Consider the following 24936-nt stretch of genomic DNA (forward strand, 5'->3'; position numbering starts at 1 on the left):
TGAGTGATAGTTTACATGGGAGAATATCTGTTTTACACTCATCGTTTCACTTCAATGGTTTTAATCTCCTCTGTGCATCACCATTCAACAGTATTTGCTTCTATTCCCTATTTATTTGTTTTTGTTATTGATGTACACAAAAACACTCAGGAATACATAATCATTTAAACAACCAAAGGGCACACTCTGCAAGCCTGCCTCCTGGCCTCCAACGCACATGAGTCTTTAGCTGCAATCCCTCTCCATGTCCTCAACTCTGCCTCCATCTCTGGTGTTGCTGCTTCTCTGGATAGGGTCCCACATCTCATTTGTGCTCTTCTCCCTTGATGGTCCTAGGGTCTTCTGTTCCTGGACTATAAGATTAACTGCTCCCCACATTTTTGTTACAAAACTTCTACCTTTACAGTTGAAGATGACACTTCTTCTTGGCATTCTAATTTGTACACCAGGCTTAGTTTAGAAGGTGCACTGACATATGACTTTGTTTCAGTCTCACAATGAAATTTAATCTTTTGATTAAAGACATATTATTATCCTATTTTATAACTGGGAAAACTCTGCTTCAGAAAGGGAAATGTCTTGCGTACTATCCCACAACCATACGTAGCTCTCCACCCTCCTTAAGCAGTTCTTTCTAGTATATTGGCTGTCCCCTCTGCACTCGTCCCCCTTGGGCCATAGTGGGAACCCTGCCAACGCCAGCTTCAGTCTGGATTCAGAGGCCTCTTAAATTGAAAAGATCAATTTTATTTTAACAAGTTATCTCTTTTCATGACTAGTTAATACTTCCTTGGGCCTCATATTCAGATACTGTGAGGTTAGACTTTAAAATCTGACAATGAAGACAAAATACAGCATTTCAGAATGGAAACTTTGTAAGCGATGCCTTTAAGCAAAACCTCAAAGTACAACCTTAAACTTGATTAGATGGACTGAGTGGATAAAAATACTTAGATAATTATTTATTGAGTTGCTGGTAGAACTGAAATTATATTTTGGTCAGTTAAAGTTTTATGTATTTGTCAGAAACTATAAATATATTCTATTTTAATTATACGATACTACATGACAAGTGGAGTCCCTAGGTAGCGCACACTGTTAGTACTCTTGGCTGCTAATCAGACGGTTGTAAAGCCCAGTCCACCTAGAGGTGCCTTGGAAGAAATGCCTGGCAATCTGCTTCTAACACAGCCACTGAAAACCCTAGGAAGCCCACTGCTGCTTTGCTACAACAGGGTCGTCCTGAGTTAGCATCGACTCAATGGTAAGTGGTGGCTTATACTACGTGTACTAAGAATAATAATAGTCTAAACAACGAAGCAAATTAAGAAAGTTAAAAGCACATATTACGTTTTTCTTTCTCCTATGATGTTTACATTTCAAGCTAGAATAAGATTCCAATTAGTGAAAAATTAGAAGCTGTCTGATTTGTTTGATGTGCTTCTATGCTCAGGGTAAGAAGAGCTGGGACTCTGCCTTCAAAAGCTCTCCTGGTTTGCATTCTGGCTTCCTATTGTTATACAAGCCCAAGGGACCTAAGCAACTTCTCTGAGCCTCAGTTTCCATGTAAAAATGGGGTTAAAAATTTCAACTTTACAACATTTTTTTGTGAGAATTAAATGAGCTGAAAATGTGTTCAGTATACTGCACATAGTAGACAATGAAGAATATTCATTTATCTTCTCTTCAAAAGGGATGAAACCTTAGCAGTTCTTCCTTCTACTAGTCAGGTAGTATTCCCAAAGTTGACTCCAAATAGCATTTTTGATTTTGCCACTTTGTTTCTCAGCAGTGGTGCTGACTGTTTAAAGGAATTTGATGAGCACATTATTTTGAGAAATGAGAGACCCAATTGTATATGGACAATGCCCCTGCAATATATTTCAGTTTAATAGAATGCTCGATTTTTATGTCTACTTAAAATAGTTACGATCCATTAAAAATTAAAACACTCCTCCCATGTGGCCACTAAACATTTCAACAATAAGGTATGAAAAATTCAAGTAAATTAAAACAAACAACAATAAAAACCCCCAGCCAAAATGATATAAAAACAAAACTGTTAAATTGTAGAGGACCTGGAAGCCAATTCATGCAGAAGTATTTTAGCAAGCCTGGAATGACTAAGCCAGCTCTGTGGACCACTTAAAGAGAGACTCCTTAATTCTTAAGCCCCTTCAGTGCATATGCTGCTAGTGGTATACTGATAAGAGAGTAAGCAATTCTATACCTGATAAATGTTTTCTTCTGTTTCGGGATCACGGATTGGCTCATGTCCAGCCTCAAACACAATGTACTATTACAGGAGCAGCCCCGAGAGGACAGGTCAGAGGTGAAAAAGAAAGAGGAAAACAGCATTTGGAATTCAAGATACAAATCACAATGAGCATTAAAGAAGCAGGCACAAGAGAAAAACACCTTCAAGAAACCACTAGTTGGTTGTAATAACAGAATGTGGCTTGCACTTGTGTGTATAGTTTTTTTTTTTTTTTTTTTATGGAAAAGCCCCAAAGTGCTGCCTGTCAGCCCTTTATCAATGATTACGTGGCCCCTGCAGGTGGCTCTGGAGATAATACCTCTTCTTTCTATAACATTCCATCTCAGCAAGGTCTGAAAGTGCAGGTATCCCTGTCGGAATGAGATCTGTGGGGATGGTTTGGGATGCCCCGTAAAATGTGGGTTACAGCTGACCCTCAAGTGCTCAGAAGTCCTCAACTTACTCACATCCATAAATAGCACCTTACTTTGGACTCTCTATTTTAAATATGGAACATCACATTTTTTATTTGTATGTTTCAGACATTCTAAAGAGCCAGAATAATTCATATAGGGCAACATTCCTTATTCTTTGTGTGCTAGTAATAAGTTAAGGACTGAGCTCAAATTACCAGTGAATTCTCATTCCTCAGGATCCTCAAGCAAGGACCTTTCATTAAGAACATCTTTGAATTTCTTCGCCATATACACTAGAAACATCTTCACCTTCGACTTATCCATATTATTTTACTCTCATCATTACAGTCTCAGCTTTCTGAGGAAAGTAGGCATTTGCTTCATGCATACATAATACACGTAACATGTGTATGTCAGAATTGTATGTTGCAGAAGTTCTTTTGTGAAGTCCACTAAGTCAATTTTTGGCAACTCCTTTTCCCTAGGTATAAGCACAAAGGAAGGAGAGGTCTCCCCTTTCCTTCTTTCTCCATTTCTGCTTGACCAGAGCACACAATTCAGCCTGATACTGGCTTCAGTTCTTAATGCCAGAACAGAGTACACTCTTGTTGGACAGAGCGGCCTCTAGGTTCAAGCTCACCCTTTCCTCCCTCACAACAGCTCCTGTGATAAGAGGGTCAGCCTGGTTAATCGGGTCCAGGGACATCTCTTCCTAGCCTTTCTACAACTTACAAACCATTTCGTGGACTTGTGTTAAAAGGCCGCCCAAATGTCACTTCCTGTCTCCAGCTCTTAACTCGGAGAAGCTTCCTCATTATTCATTCTCTAATGAACTCAGAATATTCAAGAGGCTTTTGAAAACATTCAGCTCTGGGAGCAAAGTTTTACAGATTGTGGAGGGGGCTAGAGGCAGGGGCAAGAAGGGAGAGGCATGTCTCCAAATCCCACGTTATTGGTGCCAGCCAAACTTCTGTTCGTTTTTATGGAAATTCCATCCTGGAGGGGCTGGCAGACCTCACACTCAGAAATGATCTTGATCCCTTTCCAGTGGCTTTTCGAGGTCTGAGACAAAGGGCTGTGCCTCCGGCCTAGCCCATCCTGAACTTAAAACCCGACTTTTCCCAAAATTACCTGGTATACAGGGTCTTCAACATCCTCTTCCAAAATTGTCTATGACAGAGTGAGAGATGGGAGGGTGAAGGGCAGAGGACACAAAGGAAGAGATGTGAGACTGTATTCAGAAATTACAGGAAAGCAGAAAAACCAGCTCTGGGGAGGATAGGCTGGTGGGTCATTAAGGTAGAAAACACATAGAAAAAGGCAAAAACCCTTGCAGTCCCCAGTCCCTTAACACAGATACTTCACCCCTCCGATTCCCACCGCCCCAGTTGCTAACAACAACAAAAGCAATTGTGTTTCTTTAGCCCCCCTCCCCTGAAATTTTCCTCTATTGGATTAAAGACTTCACTTTCTCTAAAATGTCTAGAATCTCAGAGAATAAGAGGTGGTTTCTAATGGCTTGCTTTGGGTACCTGCAATTTACACGGAACCTTTCATCTTTGTGTATTTCGTCTTGGAGGCAGGAGGACAAGCCCTGACTGGCAGTATTCACATCTGTTTATTTTAAGCCCCAATCTTCTCTGGCACTAGGATAAGTTCACAGGTATACCTGGTACACCGCTTGTTCACATTGCTTATCCTTTTGTGCCTTTTTTTCCAATTCTTCTCTTTGCTTCAATTCATAAATGAGTTGAAAGAGATCTCGCAAGTCCAGAATCACAGGTTCAGCCTGAAGTAAAAGGTGGTCAGCACATTAATAAGGCAATGCAGCGACCGATTTTTTTGCTTTTGCCATCTACAACCCGCCACCCTCCGCTTTTCTATTAAACTGAAAACATTCTATCCTTAATTAATTCTACCTTGTTTATATTGGTTTAGCAAATTGTATCTAGGCTAAAGTTCATTTCTTCAACTAATTATATTTGCAAATTCAGAATAATCATAAGCATAAAAGGCATTACTTTTATTTATTAGTAATTTCAAATACAACGAAATTAGGGTAGGCTGTATGCAAAACAGCTATTTGTTTTCTCTTATTTTCTTTTTTAAATGAGGCTATGAACACAAGGAAATTTATTTGTATACTGTGCTCCCACATCCAGCTTAATCAGAAAGGAAAATAATTAGTCATTAGGAAATACCCATTAGACAAAAACAAACTGGATGGGTATGAACATGCTTTCTTGCTCCAAGGCTATTCGTTTTCTAGCATTGATGCATCTCTATTTCATACCATCAGAGTGGGCTTTCAAAGACCAACAGAGTCACCGTGTTGCTCCCGAAAGTGAAAATACACCCCCTTTGGGTAAAAAAATACGTACCGCCTGAGCTGTTTTGATAGCCACAAATCTGTGATTCCCTTCTTTCCCACAAACATATCCAAAAGCCCGGTGGTCTGTGATGTCCTTTGCAATGTAGGAAATTTCGTGAACAGCATGATGATGCTGAAGAGCCTATCAGAGACAAAAGGAAAAGCATATTTTATGGGACTTTCCCTTTGAGCTGTTGATCAATAAGAGATGTGTTTCTGCTACGTGTGAACAAGCCCGAAGGGTTTTGGAAAAGCTGTTTGGTCCAGATGGGAGGAAGGAGCTGTGCCTGCCCTTGAGAAATGGAGTCTCCCCTTCCTGGTCTTAATGCTGTGACCAGAGAGATAAACAGGACTGCTCATACCCGGAGTGACATCTGCAGCAAGGGCTTCATTGCGCTTGCCAGAACCAGATTCAGTAATGTAGGCTTTGCTAGATCTTTCTTCATGGCACAGTCTAGTCTAAATTCTGGCTTGGATTTCCACATATTACATACTCAGGACCTCCACTGGCTATGGTGCCTTCACAACTCCAGGGGGCTATTTACATTCATTGTTGCTGTTGGTGTCAAGTTCCCTAGAGTCCTTGTTCCCACTCATACCGACCCTGTTTCCAAGGGGTGGGTTTCCACAGAGCAGATGGTGGGTTTGAATCTTGCAATTCAAACCAACCTTTCAGTCCAGCGCTCATCCCATTGCGGCTACATCGGGACTCCATTTACATTCATGGTATCATAGATTTGCATAGTTATTATAAAACTTTCTGGAAGATTGTGCTAGAGAGTCTTGAGGAAAGAACACTTTCCCTATTTCGTCCCAAGTCACCATTTGGGCAAGAGATTGTTGTTGTTGTTAAGTGTCTTAGAGTTTCTCCAACCCATTGCGACCCTGTATAGGGTTTCCCAGGAGCAACTGGTGGGTTTGAACCACTGATTTTGCTGTTAGTAGTCCAGTGCTTATCATACAGTGCTACAACAGGACTCCGACTCAAGTCTGGCCACACAAATCTCTGACTTTGAATAGTTTGATTCCTCCTTCTGCATTGCACATTATTTTTTTTATCCATGTGCCCAAATCCTATGGCTCTTTCAAAAGCTATTTAAAGTAGCATCAACTCGGAAACCTTCCCTAAACAAGACTTGCCTTTCCTCTTTCTCTAGAAATAATTCTTTCTTCTTTTGTGTTTCCACAGAACTTTATCAATACTGAAGTACCTGAGGGATTAGTCACACCTAGCTCCATGGGCTTCCTGCTTTCATGGTTCATCTTTCTCTGATATATATGTTATTGTCTGACTCCTTGTCTGTCTTCCCCACCAGATTCTGTTCTTCTTATCTCTATTGTCCTAGCACCATGCCCTGTACTGACTCATTATTGTGGATATCAAATAAATTCTCTTTCCTGCTTTTATAATCTGAGCTTACCATCTGTTAGGTGATGGGCCTCTTCTGGTTATTTCCCTTTATTAAACCTACAGTGACCTAGAGTCCTCATTAAACAGTGCAGTATTCTGAAAAGGTTGAAAAGTGCATCTGGGCTCCAGATGATAGGTTTAAAGTCGTTACACTGAGTGTCGGGAAACTTACAACACAAGTCAATCTCTGATATCTTCCTGGACCTCAGTTTCTTCACATATCAAATGACTCTGCAGAGATCAGATCAATTATCGGACCCAAAACCCTAAATCTATGTTGTTCTTAAGTGCCATTGAGTTAATCCCGACCCATAGTGACCCTGTATAAGGTATCCCAGGAGCAGCTGGTGAGCTTGAATAGCCAACCTTCTGGCTCAAAACAACTTCACAGTTCAACACATTAACACACAGGGCCACACCAGGACTCTTAAATCTATGGGGGTATTAAAAGTAATAAAGTTTTCAACATTTTGAAATACTACATAGAAATTGTATAATTTTCTAGTAAGTGTGGACATTTCATTGGGCATGAAGTTTATCTAACAAGTTTATTTGTAATTATATCAGGTTATTAGTGTTACATTCCTTAGCTCATATTTGAGCAAACTCTTGCATTGACAATTAGTGATGAGTTCAAATAACCCAAACAAGAGAGTGAATGATTATATATATATATATATTTGGTGGATGTCCCCATTACCAAGTTCATTACCAAGTTGCCATTGAGCCAGTTGCAACTCATAGTGACTGCCCCATAGGGTTTCCAAGGTGTGGCACTGTGGGTTAAGGCAACAAACTGCAAAGCCGTTTGAACTGCAAGGTCGGTGGTTCAAGTTCATCAGCTGCTCCTTGGAAACCCTATACAGGGCGCACTATGAATTGGAACGGACTCGACAGTAATCAACAAAACAACAATGCTTTATAGTAGACTGCCACATCTTTCTACCATGGAACTGCTGGTGGGTCCGCTGTCTTTTTGGTTAGTAACAGAGTTCTTAACCACTGAGCAACCAGGGACTAGATATTTTCTAAGCTCTTAGTTTGGCTCCCAAGATCCTTTTAAGTCATTAATACTTTGCACCACACAGCCAGGCTCCCAGGACCATGGGCTCTCATGATGTTCATGGCCTTCATTCTGGATCCCTTGTAACCACCTTCTGAAACATCCACATTCCAGCCTGTTACCGTCATTCCAGGCTTCTGACCTTATAAATAATTTCTATCTGCTTCTTCCCCCTTCCACAATCTGATCAATTTCCTAGGAACGTTGAGTACTCTTGGGTTATCCCTTTGGCTTTTTGACCTGCCTAGGTTGCCCAATACCCACTGGACATGATGCTTGGAGAGTAAAATCATTGCCCTGCCACTTTAGCCCTTCCAGTAGCAAATAAGACAATTGGATAATTCTAATGGATTTTGACCTAAACAAAGTTGAAGGAGAAGGAAGTGTTTGCTAGTAAAATAATCAAGATCCATTTATTCTTGTTTTATTAAGAAGACATATTTAGCTAGCAGAGGAAAATTGCTCAAAGAGTAGTAGCTTTTTCATGGTGCTAATGATGCAAAATTGATGAGATTTATATTCACACAACATGGGGGTATTGATTTATAGGCATTTGTGTGCTTGAATGGTATGCAGCAGGGAAAGTGAGAGACAAAGATGTTCTTCTCTGACTCTCCTGAAAGTATTTCTCTCTCTACATAATGTGAAGAATGTTATCCACGTCTCCAATTAAATCAAAGTTTGACGACAGTGCTTTATTGATTGCCAAGTGGAATATTGCTCTGAAATTAAACTGCGATTAGAAATCTTCCTGGAATTAGATTTGGAGATGATTGTGCAATGGTAAAATACCACCTACCATGCAAGACAGCAGATGGAGATGTTTTCATTTATCTGCAAATCCTCATTAATTTGAAATCAAGAGTTTTTTAACCTGAGCGATACCTAATATTGCCTCCCAAGGTGTAGTTGTGTGTGTATGAAGCACTTAAAGATAGTTGTAATATTATCATTTCCCATAGTTGATTTTATGATGTGTTCAAAAAAGATTGTTCTTGAAGTACGTCATTCATTTGGAGACTAGGAATTGGGGGTGGGGGCGGTGTATATGCTTCCCACTTTTCCAATTTTATGCATGAAGACATAATATACGCACTGCTGTTGAGTCGATGCTAACTCACTGTGGCCCTAAAGGGCAGAGAAGAAGTTCTCCATAGAGTGTGTGAAGCTGTAAATCTTTACGGAAGTAGACTGCTTCATCTTTCTCTCGGGGAGTAGCTGGCGGGTTCGAACCACAGACCTTTGGGTTAGCAGCCCAACACTTCACCCATGATACCATCAAGGCTCCTTAGACATAATATGTTGTTAAGTGCTGTCAAGCTGGTTCTGACCCATAGAAACCCTTTATAGGGTTTCTGAACTTGAACAGCTGACTTTGCGATTTGAATGGCTTTGCAGTCTGGCACCTTAAGATAGTTGGAAATACAAGTACAATTAGAATTCTGTTTAATATCCCAATTGTATGAGTATTATCATATTCCTCTTAGCTATTTCAAGTATCTAACAAATTCTTGTTCACTGAACCTCAAAATGGCTCCATGTCCTATCAGCAGAATCAAATACAGCTGGATCCAGAAGAAAATGTTGCCATGAGATGGTTCAACACTTTTGGGTTTACTGATGAAGAAACTGAGGGCAAGAAAGAGTACTAGCAGAATCAATACTCAACCCTGGCATTGGCAGTCCTATTTGGAATGCTAAAGCACTGAAAAAAAGGGTACACGATGAATCAGACTCAAGGTCTCCTTGCCTTGGACTCTTGGTTCCCTATTCTAACAACAAAATCCTCATCCCCTGACAAGATTGGATGAGTTAAGCAAGAGAAGGGGAGATCTGAATAAGGAGGTAGAACTGAAGTTATCCTGGATTCTGGCAGACCAAAGAGCTCAGAGGGATTGGGTAAAAAGGTCAACCACAGGGATCTCAGAGAAAAAGATTAAGACTACATGACCTGGAATTTGCACTTTCCAGAGCAAAGTCATCTGAAGTACCTATGGAAGCAGTCAAGCCAAGACTAGAGTTGTGGGCACACTTTGGCCACAGGTGATAAGAATGGCTCAAACCAGGAGTGATTCTGTGAGGAGTTTCTGTGGCATCAAGGTTTGTCCTGGGAGCAGTAGAGGAGTAATCGGAGAATCCTGGGTGACATCTACCCAGATGATTAAAGCATAGTTCCTTCTTCAATCTTTATGCAATCTCATAAAACATGCAAAGAAACTAATAGACACAATATAATATAGTTGTTGTTAAGTGCCGTTGAGTCAATTCCTACTCTTAGTGACCTTGTATATAGGGCTTCCAAGGAGCAACTGGTGAGTTTGAACTGCCAAACTTGTGGTTACCAGTCCAGTACTTATTCTACAGTGGCACTCCAGCAATCCACAATGCAATATAATATGTTGCAGTTATTAAGTGCTGTTGAGTTAGTTCTGACTCATAGCGATCCTTTATAGAGTTTCCATGGAGCTGACCTTGCGGTACAGTGCTTATCCTACAGCACCACACCAGGACTCAAATAATACATAATATAACAAACTTTATATTAGTGGTAGGAGTCCTGTAAGACAAGCACTGGAGCACAAGGTAGGTTTCAACCACAAGGTCGATGGTTCAAGCTCAACATTCGCTCCTCAGAAACCCTATATAGGGTCACTGTGAACCGGACTAGCAATAACAGTAACATATTAAAAAGGTGTGTACAGGCTGCCATATAAACACAGAGTAGAAATGGGAAAAGAATACCAGGATAAACTTGACTAAGTCTTGAAGCATAAGTGGGAAATAAAAACTAACATTGAAAAAACCAAACCATTTGCAGTCTCTCTGACTCATGGTAACGCCAAGAATATCAGAGTAGAACTGTGTTCCATGGTTATGTTCTTTCAAAGGAGGATTGCTAAGTCTGCTGAGTAGATTTGAACCACCAACATCTTGATTAGTAGGTAAGAGGTTATTCGTTCATGCCATCCACAGACTCCATCTTAAATGAGAAGTCCCCATCAATAAGGGGGAAAGGGCATACTAGATAGAAATACCTGAGCATGAAAAAGCATCTAGACCAGGTTCTGGGACCAGGGCATTGTGGTGAACATCTGTGCATATGGTTTCTACCCATTTGGGGGAGGTTTGCTTCTGGAGGTTTGCTCCTCAGCACTGGACTGCAAACCTCAAGGTTGGCAGTTCAAACCCACCAGCTGGTCTTCAGAAATGCTATAGAGGGTCACAGTGAGTTGGAACTGACTCGATGGCACTTAACAACAGCTCCTTGAAAGAAAGATTCATGTCTGGGTTTCCTCAGTTTTATCTCCAATTTTTAACAACGCTTCCTGTGCACACTAAGTGCTAAGTTAAACTTGATGAAGGAAGGAAGGAAAGGAGGGAGGGAAGAAGGAAGAAGAAAGGAAGGGTGAACCAGGACATCTGAAGATGTGCACACATAAGGTAGGTGCTCAATAAATGTTCACTGAACGAATGGATCAAGTTAATTCACAACATTTCACATAGATTGGTTCATTCTATGAACATAGGGTTTCTTATCTGATCATCATTAAATCTTTTTCTTAGCATTTGCATGAACCATTTACCAATGCTTAAATGAAGTATCAAATTGTTTGGAGGGTTACTGTCTGACAGAATAAATTACAGAGAAGACTTAATTTGTAGTATGGTTCAATACAGCCAATTAAATACAGTATGGATTAGAAAGTCATCTGCTGTAGACTTTATCATTAGCTTTTTTTTTTTAAAGAATAAATTCTACCCTGTTTAGCCTTCATATTATTATTGTGTGTGAGTATGTGTGTTCATCATGGAATGCGTGTTTTTCTGAGGCAATATTATTCATAGGAAAAATATCTAGCAGGATTTAAATGAGTTAACACCAATAACAAAAAAAAAAAAAAAAAACTCCACACACACATAGAAAACCAACAAAAGAAAACAAAAAAGCACATAAGCAGATAGATCCAGAGTAAAAATAGATACAGGCAAAATTCACTACAAGCAATTACAGTAGTTAAAACCTCACAAGACAAAGGGAGCCCAGGCTCATTATAAAGGCCTTTCTCTTTTCTAACATATTTTTGGATGCGGTTGCTGCATCACAGTGCCAGAGAGGCTGGGAGACAACCTCTGCACCAACCCCCCAAGCACCTCATCATCAAATGCTAACTGGAGCGGGTCAGACTGAATTCTTCCCTGAGTTGGCATCCTAAGATATCATAGATGGCCTGACTCAAGGACAAGACCAAATTTCCAGACAACCTATCTAGTCTCTAGCTAAATATTAGTGTGGTGCCCAGGGAAAGAATATGGATCTAGAGTCAAAGAGAATGCAATTCAATTCTAAGCTCTACTTATTTTTAAACCTAAGAAACCATGTTTAAGCTTTGGACACATCACTGTAACTTCTTGAGCCTTGTTTTCACCTTTTGTATAATAGGAAGAATGACAGGGAGCTTAGAGACCATTGGGAATATTAAAACAAGTAATATAAAACACACCAGATAAAAACAAGATGTCATTTTATCGCTCTCAAATTGAACAATACCAATAATTGCCAGTGTGGACAAAAGTGTAGAGAAACAGAGACTTTCTTGGGCTACTGGTTTGCTCCATGTAAAATGAAGATAATAACAGAACACCTATCATGGTGCTGTAAGGAGCTCTGGTAGCGTAGTGGTTACGAATTGGGCTGCGGACCACAAGGTCAGCAATTCAAAACTACCAGCTGTTCCATGGGAGAAAGAGGAGGTGTTCTGCTCCTGTAAAGATTTATAGCCTTGGAAGCCCTGTGAAGGGTTGCTATGAGTCAGAACAGACTCCACAGCACACAGCCACCATCACGGTGCTGTAATGGGGATTAGTGAGTTCATACATGCAAAGGGGAGACAGTGCTCAGCATTGCTCAGCTCGAAAGAAATGAAGAAAAAACTCAGCCCTCGACTTGCAAGACTGAAGGACTCATGGGCAAAAAATATTGATTCAAAGGTGGAAGCACTCGCTTGCCTATGCCAAAATATTCAGAAGACAGCTACATGGTCAACTGGATGGAAGAGATATATATTGTGCCCATTCCAAAGAAAGGTGATCCACCAGAATCCAGTAATTACCAAACAATACCATTAATATCATATAAGTCAGTCAAATTTTCCTGAGGATAATTCAAAAATGGTTGTTACAGTACATCAAAAGGGAGCCGCCAGAAATTCAAGCCAGACCCACTGCTGATGTTAGATGAATCTCGGCTGAAAGCAGAGAATACCAGAAAGATGTTTACTTGTGGTCTGCTGATGATGCAAAGGCATTGGAATGGGTCGTAACAAACTACAGATAACATTGTGAAGAATGAGAAGCCCAAAACACTTAATTGTGCTCATGAGAAACTTGGACATAGAGGAAGAGGTAGCCATTAGAATAGAACAAGGGGATACTGAATGGTTTACAATCAGGAAAGGTGTGCACCAGGATTGTATCCGTTCACCACATTTATTCAATCATGATGCTGGGCAAATAACTCAAGAAGCTTGACTATATGAAGAAGACCACACCAAAAAGATTAGAGGAAGGCTCATGAACTACCTGTGATATGCAGATGACACAACCTTGTTTGCTGAAAGTGAAGAGGACTTAACGAATTTAGTGATAAAGATCTAAGACTATAGTATGGATTATACTTCATCATAAGAAAACAAAAAAATGATCACAACTGGACCCAACAGACATCATCATGATAATCAGAGAAAAGATCAAAGTTGTCAAGGATTTCATTTGACTTGGATCCACAATCATTGCTCATGGAACCAGCAGTCAAGAAATCAAACATGCTGCCTTGGGCAAATCAGCTGGAAAGATATGTTTGGATGTGTTTACAAACAAAGATGTGACTTTGAGGACTAGGGTAAGGCTGACCCAAGCCATGATATTTTCAATTGCTTCATAAACATGTGAAAGTTGGACAATGAATAAGGAAGACCGAAAAAAGAATTGATACCTTTAAATTGTGGTGTTGGCAAGGACTATTAAAAGTACCAGAAGAATGAGCAAATCTGTCTTGGAAGCAGTGCAGACAGAATGCTCTTTAGAAGCAAGGATGGCAAGACTTTGTCTCACATTCTTTGGACATGTTACCAAGATAGATCAATCCATGGAGAAGGACACCATCCTTGGTAGAGGGAGAGTTTGTGAAATGAGATGATTTGATACAGTGGCTGTAACAATGGACGCAAACATAGCAAGGATTCTGGCAGAGTTCTGTTTTGTTACTGAGTGGACAGCACTTAACAATAACAAAAATGCCTCTGGTTGCGCTCAGCATTTCTTTAATTTTGGTTAAATTTTATAACAAAGCAAGAACTATACAAGATAACTTCTTAATAGCTTTTGAACCATATGTTATAAGCCAGGATTTTGAACAGTTCTATTCCTGACTGAGAATTTGTATTTCCACCCAGATATACAGAATCAGCATCTACATTATGACAAGATCTCCAGGTGATCTGTAGGTATACAAAAGAACCATCTGTGGATCTATAAGAATCTCCTGGGGAATCTTGTTAAAGTGTAGATTCAGATTCAGTCTATCTGGGGTGGAGATGAACATTTAAAGCAGGAGTTAAACTGGAATGAACCTTGGTATAAACACATAGATCTGGAAAGATTAGTGTGAAATCCATGCCTAAAAATAGGGAGATGAACTAGTTAACTAGCTGAGAACATACTAGACCTGTGATTGGTGCTTAAATTTGTCTAACAGGTAAAATGGAGCCAGGTGTGCTTAATCAATTAGCAATCATCAAAGTGACAAGGAAGCAGATTTTGCTCAGTGGAAGCCAAAACTGCCTTAAACAGGGGAACTGTTTTTAGTGTGAGGCACTAGTGTTTTAACACTGGGGTTCAATAAGAATTCTATTTCCCAGGATCAAGGATGAGGGAACAGCAGAATCACAGTTGTAATAGGTTGGACCAGCTGTCTTCTCTCATTCAAAGTACATCCATTTAAAAAAGCTCTTCGGTACCAGGGTACCCTAGAACCTGGAGAGACTGGGATGAGTAAGATGTGATTCCAGTTATCAACAACCTGAGAATGTATGTGTGTGGGGGAGGGCAGGGACGTGAGAGAGGCTCCTTTTCTGCTATATATTCAGTATTCAAAGTAGTTTGTACTTTGTGTGGCTCTGACTCCATTTCCAAAAGACATGCTGTAGTGTGACAAAACATTTGAATCTCAACACTGTGACAATGGGCTAGTCATTTGATCTTATTGAGCCCCAGTTTCTTCCACTGTAAAACAGGAATGATCACTTCCTTACAGGGGTATGCAAAGTGTCTAAGTGTGTATCTGTTATATGATATGCTATGCCTCTTTAGTTCTCTCCACAACAAACAGTGTCTCAGTCAAATGGCAAGGCAGTAGATTTCACTCAGTGGAAGGAAGCAAAACTGCCTTAAACAGATTTTTACTTTATACAATATTCAACCTTATCAAGTAGGGTTTCCTCAGGGTGGCGACTTCTTTGGAGCTGACAGGATATCAGTCTCAGAGAGGTAAAGAGGTAATGGAGAATCTACTAGGGAATCAAGTTACCAGGAAATACAAATCATCTGAGCATAAGGGAGAATCTCCAACTTCATGATGCCATCTAAGAACCTGCATTCTTCTGTCACCCAGAAAATCTAACCCTGTAGTTCTCAGTGATAATAGTCAGTAAATTCCTCTTGTTGTTTAAGACTGTTTGAGATGAGTTTTATAACACTTGCAACTCAGAGACTCTGAGCAGTAAGAATCATCCCGATCTGTATATTGTTGTTGTCGTTGAGTCGGTTCTGACCCATAGTGACCCTGTGTAGGGTTTCCAAGGAGCAGCTGATGAGCTTGAAACACTGACCTTGCAGTTCAAACTGACTTTGCAGTCTGATGCATTAGCCCACAGCACCACACCAGGACTCTTGCAGCTGGGTTTGTGGTTAGCAGTCCAGTGCTTATCCTACAGTGCCATACCAGGAATCCAGCCATCAATCTTAGACAAAGAAAATACCTCAGAAGTAAGTGACTTGGCTGGGGTCACAGAGTCAGCCTGGACTTGGCTTTTAGGAAGTCTCACTGACGCTAAAGTCTCTGTCTGGTTGATTGTTAGTTATAATCAATATTGTAATTCAAATTGGGCTGCTAACCTCAAGGTCAGCAGTTGGAAACTACCAGCTGTTCTGCGGGAGAAAGATGAGGCGTTCTGCTTCCATAAAGATGTACAACCTTGGAAGCCCTGTACAGGGTCACTATGAGTCGGAACCAACTCCACAGCACACCACCACCATTAGAATAAATCAAGAACATAAACATATTGTTATTAGGATTGGCGCTGTGGGTTAATGTGCAGACTGCAAAGCCATTTGAACTGCAAGGTTGGTGTTTCAAGCTCACCAGTCACTCCTTGAAAATCCTATACAGGGTCGCTATGGGTCGGAACCGACTCAATGGCACTTAACAACAACAACAGCATTGTTATTAGGAAGAAGCCAGGTAATAAGAGAAAGAGAAAAGAGATACAAATATGAAAGTTAAGAAATAATCCTGTACTGTTAAATCTGAGTTGCAAATATCAATCTGAACTCCTGGTTTAAAAATAAATAAATAATAATTTCCTATCTCTGCTTACACATGAGGCCTAGAAGCAATGAAGCCTCCATAGTAATGAGCACATCTAATGTAACCATTTATTTTCTAGCTATCTGTACATCGATCTGTTCACCTATTAACTCGTTGAGAGAGAAAGAGAGAAAAAGCAAAGAAGGCAAAAGATTAAAAATTTTAAATTATCCTTTGAAATTTGCTGTGTTTGAATATTACATGTTAAGACATTTTAGGGGAAAAAAAAATTAAATCTTAGCATGCTCCTTTTTCTTACTTTCCCTGAGAAATGGAGGAACCAAGGCACTGAACCTTTTTCAAAGACAATAACTAGGCTGCAGGCCAAAGGACTTGACTAAGTCTATCTCAAACAACCGCTGACTCTAAACATTCAGGAGGTCGATTAAGAAGACACGTGTGCCTAAGAGTCAGAGCTGCCAATTTCCTTTGAAATGATATGTGATATGAAAACCTCTGGCTACTTTATTCTCTTCACAACATTTAGTTCCCGTCACAACAAACAGGTTAAAGACTTTCAGTCAAACGACAAGGAAGTAGATGACATTTGTTGTTGTTGTTGTTAAGTGACGTTGAGTCAGTTCCGACCCATAGCGACCCTGTACAGGGTTTCCAAGGGTGTAAATCTTTACAGGAGTAGAAAGCCTCATCTTTCTCCCACGGAGCAGCTGGTAGTTTCAAACCGCTGACCTTAAGGTTCGCAGGCTGATTCGTAACCACTACGCTACCAGAGCTTACATTTAGTGGAAGCAAAACTGCCTTAAACAGATTTTAACATTACATAATACTCAACCACACCAAGGAGGGTTCCCTCAGGGTGGGGACTTCTTTGGAGCTGACAGGATCTCAGTCTCAGAGAGGTGACGAGGACTGACTAGTAACTTATAACAAGGTTGCCGTCAGACCTCATGTAACCTCTGTTCAATTGGAGACAATTCTGAATTAAACTTTCATGCTGTTGTGAAGTGTCATGGAGCCAGCTCCAATGCACAGGAACCCTGTATAGGATTTCCAAGGAGAAGTTGGTGGGTTTGAACCACCAACCTTGTGGTTAGCAGACCAGTATTTGTATTTGAATGGTCCGCATTTTCCGTCTCCTAAAATTCTTACTTTTATTTCTGTTTCTTTCTGCATGAGGAATCTTAATAACCATTGTAGGTATTTAGTAATGTAACCAATGATTTCAACATTTCAGTTTATGGTTTAAAATTATTGTAGCAAGTAGTTAAATGAGTGTGGATGAATAGAAATGAAACAGCATATTTTGCCACAAGTCACTGCAAATACGAAGCCATTATATTTAATGGAAAATTACTTTTTGTGTTGTTAACCAGTTAAAAATTAACCTCTGCCTTGGTCACAGCGAAGTGTTGTAGGCTACACAAAAACTTAGGAAAAAGTGAACTAAAAGGAAGCCTCTGGAGTTGAGGACCCCAAATCAGAAGACCAGACAACAGGCTGTTGATGCAAGAGGATGCAGGAGCTGGTTAATTAGGTCAGATGAGAAGCCAGAAGTCAGAATGAACTGGAGGTCTGATGTGGTCAGAGTGACTGAGGGCTGCTATAACCCATAGGCATCCAGGTAGGTTATGAGTTGGGCTGCTAACCACAGGTCAATAGTGCGAATAAGAAAGCTGCTCCATGGGTAATCCACTCATCTGTCAGTTTGTCGTACTGACAAGTTTGTCGTACTGTGGAGGCTTGTGAGTTGCTGTGATTCTGGAAGCTATGCCACAGGTATTTTAAATACCAGCACGGTCACCCATGGTGGACAGGTTTCAGCTGTGCTTCCAGATGAAGAAAGACTAGAAGAAGGAAAGATGAACTACTTCCGAATATTTAGTGAGTGAACATTTTATGAATAACAGTGGACCACTGGTAACACCAGAATACTGAATGTTGAAACATGATGATGAACACAAGAACATTGTTAGATACAGTGCCAGAAATGAGCCCCTCAGGTCAGAAGGCACGCAAAATACGACTAGGGAAGAGCTGACTCCTCAAAGGATAGTTGACCGTGATGCCACGAATGGAGTAAAGCCTTAGGGACCTTCATTTGTTGATGGGAAACAACTCAAAAGCAGTTATAAACATCCATTAATAACTGGAACACGGAATGTAGAAAGTATGAATCTAGGGAAATTGGGAGTTACAAAAAAATGAAATAGAACACATTAACATTGACATCCTAGGCCTTACTGAACTGAAATGGACTACAATTGGCCGTTTTGAATGTGACAATCACATGATTTACTATGCTGGAAATGACAAATGAGGATGAATGGCATCATGTTCATCATCAAAAAGAACACATCAATATCTGTCTTGAAGTAAAATGCTGTCTGTGACAGAATAATATCCATATGCCTACATATTCATATTTATATACCAACTACTAAAATCAGTGATGATGAAATTGAGGAATTCGACCAACTTCTTCAGTCTGGAATTGATCTAACATACAATCAAGATGTACAGATAATTACTAGTAACTGGAACACAAAGGTTGGAAACAAAGAGGAAGGCTCAGTAGTGGGAAAATACTGCCTTGGTGATAGAAATGATACTGGCGATTGCATGATACGATTTTGTAAGATCAATGACTTCCTCACTGCAAATATCTTTTTTAAACAACATAACAAGTCTATACACATGGACTTCACTAGATTGAATACACAGAGATAAAATTGATTACATCTGTGGAAAGAGATGGTAGAAAAGCTCCATATCATCAGCTAAAACAAGGCCAGTGACAGACTATGGAACAGACCATCAATTGCTTATATGCAAGTTCTGGCTGAAGCTAAAGAAAATTAAAACAAGTCTACAAGAGGCAAAATATGACCTTGAACATATCCCACCAAAATTTAGAGATCATCTGAAGAATAGCTTTGATGCATTAGACACTAAAGAACGAAGACCAGAAGAGTTGTGGGACAACATCAAGAACATCATACAGGAAGAAAGCAAAAGGTCACTAGGCAGACAAGATATAAGGTAAAGGCAAAAATAGATGTGAAAAGAGACTCTGAAACTTGCTCTCTAATGTAGAAATACTAAAGCAAATGGAAGGAATGAGGAGGCAAAAGAGGTGACTAGAACTTTCAAAAAAGGTAGCTTGAGAACACAAAGTCACATATAACAAAACGTGCAAAGACCTGGAGTTCGAAAACCAAAAGAGAAGAACATGCTCAGCATTTCTCAAGCTGAGGGAACTGAATAAAAACATTCAAGATTTGACTTTAACTACTGAAGGATTCTATGGGCAAAATATTTAATGATGCAGAAAGCATCAAAAGAAGCTAGAGGAAATACACAGAGTCACTGTATCAGAAAGAGATGGTTGATGTTCTACCATTTGAAGAGGTAGCATAAGATCAAGAGCCAATGATATTGAAGGAAGAAGTCCAAGGTGCACTGAAAGTATTGACAAAGTATAAGGCACCAGAAATTGATGGAATAAAAGTTGAAATCTTTCAAGAAAATTTGGGCGGCACTGGAGGCTCTCACTCATCTATGCCAAGAAATTTGGAAGACAACTACCTGGCTACCTGACTGGAAGAGATTCATATTTGTGTCCATTCCAAAGAGAGGCGACGCAATGGAATGTGGAAATTATTGGACAACATCATTAATATCCCAAGTTAACACAATTTTGCTAAAGATAATTCAAAAACAGATGCAGCCATACACTGTCAGAGAACTTCTAGAGGTTCAAGCCATATTCAGAAGAGGACGTGGAATGAGGGCTATCTTTACTGACATCAGATGGTTCTTGACTGAAAGCAGAGAATACCAGAAAGATGTGCTTTAATGACTATTCAAAGACTTTTAATTGTGTGACTCATGACAAGCTGTGGACAGCACTGCAGAGAATGAGTATTCTGGAACACTTAATTTTCCTCCTGAAGAACCTGTGCATAGACCAAGAGGCAGTCATTTAAACAGAACAAGGGAACACTGAATGGTTTAAAGTTAGGAAAGGTGTGTGCCAGGGATGTATTCTCTCACCATAATTTTTCAATCTGTAAAATGAGCAAATAATCCGACAAGCTGGATTTTATGAAGAAATACATGGCATAAGGGTAGGAGGAAGATTCACTAACAATCTATAATATGCAGATGATACAATCTTACTTATTGAAAGTGAAGAGGACTTAAAATACTGATGAAGATCAGAGACTACAGCCTTAGGTATGGGTTGCACCTCAATGTAAATAAAACAAAAATCCTCACCACTGGGCCAATAAATGACATCCACATAAATGGAAAAGAGATTGAAATTGTCAAATAATTCATTTTTCTCAGACCAACCATTAACATTCATGGAGGCACCAGTCAAGAAATTAAATGCTGTATTGCACTGGGCAAATCCTCTGCACAAGGCCTTTTTAAAGTGTTGTTAATTGGAGGACTGAGGTGTACCTTACCCAAGCCATGGTATTTTTAATAATCTCATATACATGTGAAAGTTGGACCATGGATAAGGAAGACTGTAGATTTGTGCATTTGAGTTATGGTTTTGGAGGAGAATATTGAAAGTACCATGGGCTGCCAAAAGAACTAACAGATCTGTGTTAGAAGAAGTGCAGCCAGAGTGCTCCTTGGAGGCCAGGATGGTCAGACTTCATCTCTCAGACTTTGGACACATTGTCAAGAGGGACCAGTCCTTGCAAAAAGACATCATGCTTGGTAAAATGAAGGGTCGGAGAAAAAGAGGAAGCCCTCTGTGAGATGGACTGGCACAGTGACAGCAGCAATGGGCTCAGGAGTAGCCATGATTGTGAAGTTAGCCCAGGACCAGGCAGAGTTTCGTTCATAGTGTTTTGTGCATAGAGTCGCAATGAGTTGGTACCGACTTAATGGCACCTAAGAAGAACAAAAGGAAGACAGTGGACAGGTGACCAGAGTAAGGGACAAGGCTGGGATTCTAGGTCCTGATGTCTTCATTTGTAAAATAAGATGAAGAGGAGGAGGCTGTGGGGTGACAGTGTTGGTGGTAGATCTACTTGACTGAGACACTGAGATGCTTTGTATGGATACACGTCAGCATCTCTAACATTTGTGGGACCTGGACAAATTACCTAGCTTTTGTCAATTTTCTCATCTAGAACTTCATTATGGAGCTTTGGTGGCACACGTAGTTAAGTGCTCGGTTCGAATGGTTGGCAGTTCAAACCCACAGAGCAGGTCCTTGGGAGGATGACCTGGTGATATTCTGCCATAAAGATTAGAACCAAGAAAGCCCTATAAGGCACTTCTCCTCTGCCACCAGGGGTCATATATGAATTGAAACTGACTGAAAACATCTAACAACAACATCGCTTCATTAGATTGGGGTGAGAATGAAATACCATCATGCTTATAAATGTCTTAGTATTCTGCCTGACACCATGGTGCAGAATAGATGATAGTTCCTCTCCAGCTCAAAGACTCTCTTATCTAAGTTGCTTGTCATTTTCTGTTTGATCTCCCAATCTTTTTGTTTAAGGATTTTGATAAGAGAATGCAGTGGAGTGACAAGGATGAAAGGAAACTGACAAAAAAGTAAAGCTTAGGTTTCCTGTCCCAGCCTGGATCCTTGAATGGGACTCAATTTTCCCATCTGCCAAATGAGGGGGCAGGACTAGACCCCTCCGGTTTTGCTCTTCTTTTCAATGCACGATAGCAAACCCTTTAGTTTTCCTATTACTGCCAGACCTTTCTACTTAAATCAGAAGCTCTGAGTGTAATGCAGTGCCTTGCAATTTATAGCTGCGTCCATCCAATTATTTCCCATTTAATGCTGTGCAGCATTTCCCCAAATACTCCGCCAAACCACCAAAGTGGTAGGCTGAGCTCCCTGAGTACAAGGATCAATTGTTTCTCTTACACTAATTGGCCCCATGATTTGTTAGGCTGCTGCCTTGGAAAATGAACTGTCAGTAAAAGAAATTAGCACAACGTTGCCCCTTCTTTGAAAATGCACCTAGCACCATCCTACAGAAAACTCCTTCAACTCACCTCAGGGTTTCAGAGGGCAAAACTGACATGGATTAATATAGTCTAACTCTCAGGTCTATCATTTCCCTCTTAGGGATGAGAAAACAAAAGCTTAGAAGGGTTAAGCAACTTGTTCAATCAATGGTGAAGTTCAGAGCCAGGGTTTAAATGTATTTTGATACCAAATTTTATACCCATTTTACAACACTACGTTGCTTTCAAAAAGATAGTAATGATCAGATGCTGCCTCAGCAATCTGTCCTCTTCTCCCTCTTGTTTCTTCTTCCTGGCATGTATTTTCATCCCTGTGCCAGGCTCAGAGGCAGCCAGTGAAGGTGGTTATACAGCAGCCTGGCTTAGTCCCTAAGTGCTTTCTATATCAAATACCACCAGCTGCTGGCCCAGCTGACTTGCCACCATCATTCAATTCTAGTGATGTTTCCCCTGATCCAGAGGCACTGTACTAGGTGCTGAGGACACAGTGATGAAGATAATGTGGTCCTTATCCTTGGGGAGCTCACAGTCTATGGGGGTGGAGCAGAGAGCTTAGGTGCCTTTACTAAAGGTTAGTAAAGAAACCCATTCATTTTCTTCAGAATGCAAGCCACCACCTATAATTACACCTTCATGTCTATGACTCCCTGGTTAATATCTCTGTCTCTTTCATTAGATTGCAAAGACCAGGAAAGCAGAGTTCGTGGCAGTTTCTAACTCAGCAATGCACCTAGAATAACACCTGACATTTATTGTATGCTCAGTAATGACTGGTTGAATGAACAATGGTGCTCATGCAACCATAAAGGTAAGCACAGGATAAGGATGGGGATTTGAATGATCTAGATTGGTAAGAATTAACAAGATAAAACTTCCTGACTTTTGGGATGAAGGAGATCAAGTTGTTCCACCCAGTGAGATAACAAAGAGATGCGGAGCTGTAAAGTAGTATGGTATGTCCAGGGAACTGCCTGTAATTGGGGATTATTAAACTACCAAATGCTAGGCAGGAAGTGGCCATCTCTGGAAGTTAAAAGGTAAGCTGGGCCAGAGAATGTAGGATTCTGAAGGCTTGGTGAAAACAAAAACTGGAGTAGTACACACTGGCAGTTCCTTTCAAGTTAATTCTGCTGCTAATATTAACTGCAGTTCAACTTTCTACCATGCTGCAAATGGAATCCTTCTTCAGACTTGATCGCTGTGAGTTGAGCATCTTCCTCCCAATTTGCGATGAGTGTCACTTCCTGGTCTCAAACTACCATGGTGGTGTGCCAATGGGATGCTTAGCTGGAAAGTCAGGGTGAGTCAGGGATGGCCTTGCAAAACGATTGTGAGCTGAAGATGAATCCTGTCTCCTTATAATTCCGTACTGCCCACTCACAATCCCTGACCCACAGAAATCCATTCAAAGCTCTCTGGTAATGCGTGTCTTCAGAAAAAAATCTGAATGAACTCTCTTAATGAGCTGGAAACAGCAATTTTGAGAGACAACTGGGTAAGTTTTCTACCTCTTAGTGTAGGGTGCTGCAGGATAAGCACTGGAATTCTAACTGTATGCTCAGCAGTTCAAACCCACCAGACACTCTCAGAAAGCATATGCAGGGTTGTTAGGCGTGAGAAGCGACTTGACGATACACACAACAACAACAAAGCATAAGGCTTTATGTTATAGGCTCATGGTCAATGTGAAATGACAAATTCTAAAAGTAAGCATGGATTTGCAGTGTCAGATGGATCGGGATTGTTCTTTGGATCTGCCACTTTCTTCTCCATTGCACGACTACACTGTCTATTGGTGTGTCCATTTGTAAAATGGAGAAGATGCTGACAATTGTTGTCTTAGGTCACAGAATGATTACATGAGACAACCGATATCAAGAACTTGGGAAATTAGCACATGCTTGGCAGACATCAGCGACTGAGAGGAGGTTGAGACAGAACACCAGGCACAGAGCTACGCCTACTGGATTGTTTACCTCTTGTCCTTTAAGAAAACCTTCACTGAAGGCCTGGCTGAATGCCATAGAGGCACTAAACCAAAACTAGGAATTTGTTGCTGTCAAGTTAATCCCAACTCATAGTGGTCCTGAAGGATACAGCAGAACTACCCTATAGGGCATTCAAGGAGCAGTTGGTGGACCCAAACCAACATTTTAGTTAGCAGCTGAGCTTTTTTTTTTTTTAAGTTTTTATTGTGAATTATGTGATAGTTTACATGGGAGAACATTAACTTTACATTCATCCTATCGTATTTTGTTTCATTGCCATCGTTACAAATCCCTCCATGCCTCATCAAACATCCAAAGGGTAAACCCTGCAAGCTTACCCCCCACCTCATCCCGGTCGTCAGCACACATCCCATCTCCCTCTCTGGGTCTAGAGTCCCCAGCCATTCCCTCTCTCCACATCAGCCTCTCTGCCTCCATTTCTGCTGTCACTGCTCTCTGGGTAGGGTTCCACACTCTGTTCTTCTCCCTTGATGGTTCCAGGGACCAGGGACCTCTGCTCCTGGACAGCAAAGTCAATCACTCCTCTCCTTTTGTTACAAAACATCTACCTTTACATTAGCAGTCAAGCTCTTAACCACTGATGCACCAGGGTTTCTTCACAGGAGCACACATGAGCATTCAGACACAGCGCCCACAAGCATCCAGACGCAGGACCTGTCCTCCAGGAGCACATGGTCTGTAGAAGACAGGTGCACAGACAACTGCATAGCATGTGATGAGTTCTCCCACAGAGGAGAAAGCTGAGGTGGGGGTGAGGTAGCACCTAATCTGGCAGGCTATTTGGAA

The 24936-nt window shown here is 40.7% G+C and overlaps 1 protein-coding gene across 2 annotated transcripts in view; it reads right to left on the minus strand.

The window, feature by feature from the left end:
- DAB1 (Dab, reelin signal transducer, homolog 1 (Drosophila)) overlaps nt 1-24936 on the minus strand; it is a 452378-nt gene that overhangs the window by 98559 nt on the left and 328883 nt on the right. The window contains exons 4-7 of one of the 2 annotated variants that reach the window (XM_006839820.1): nt 5055-5186; nt 4343-4462; nt 3805-3843; nt 2231-2296 (exon numbers count right to left, since the gene is read on the minus strand). In XM_006839820.1, the coding sequence (XP_006839883.1) occupies nt 2231-2296; nt 3805-3843; nt 4343-4462; nt 5055-5186 (357 nt within the window). The remainder of the gene's footprint in view (nt 1-2230; nt 2297-3804; nt 3844-4342; nt 4463-5054; nt 5187-24936) is intronic. The other variant, XM_006839821.1, reaches the window with a different exon arrangement.

The sequence above is a fragment of the Chrysochloris asiatica genome, unplaced genomic scaffold (genome assembly GCF_000296735.1).
Source record: "Chrysochloris asiatica unplaced genomic scaffold, ChrAsi1.0 scaffold00026, whole genome shotgun sequence".
Classification (NCBI taxonomy): Eukaryota; Metazoa; Chordata; class Mammalia; order Afrosoricida; family Chrysochloridae; genus Chrysochloris; species Chrysochloris asiatica.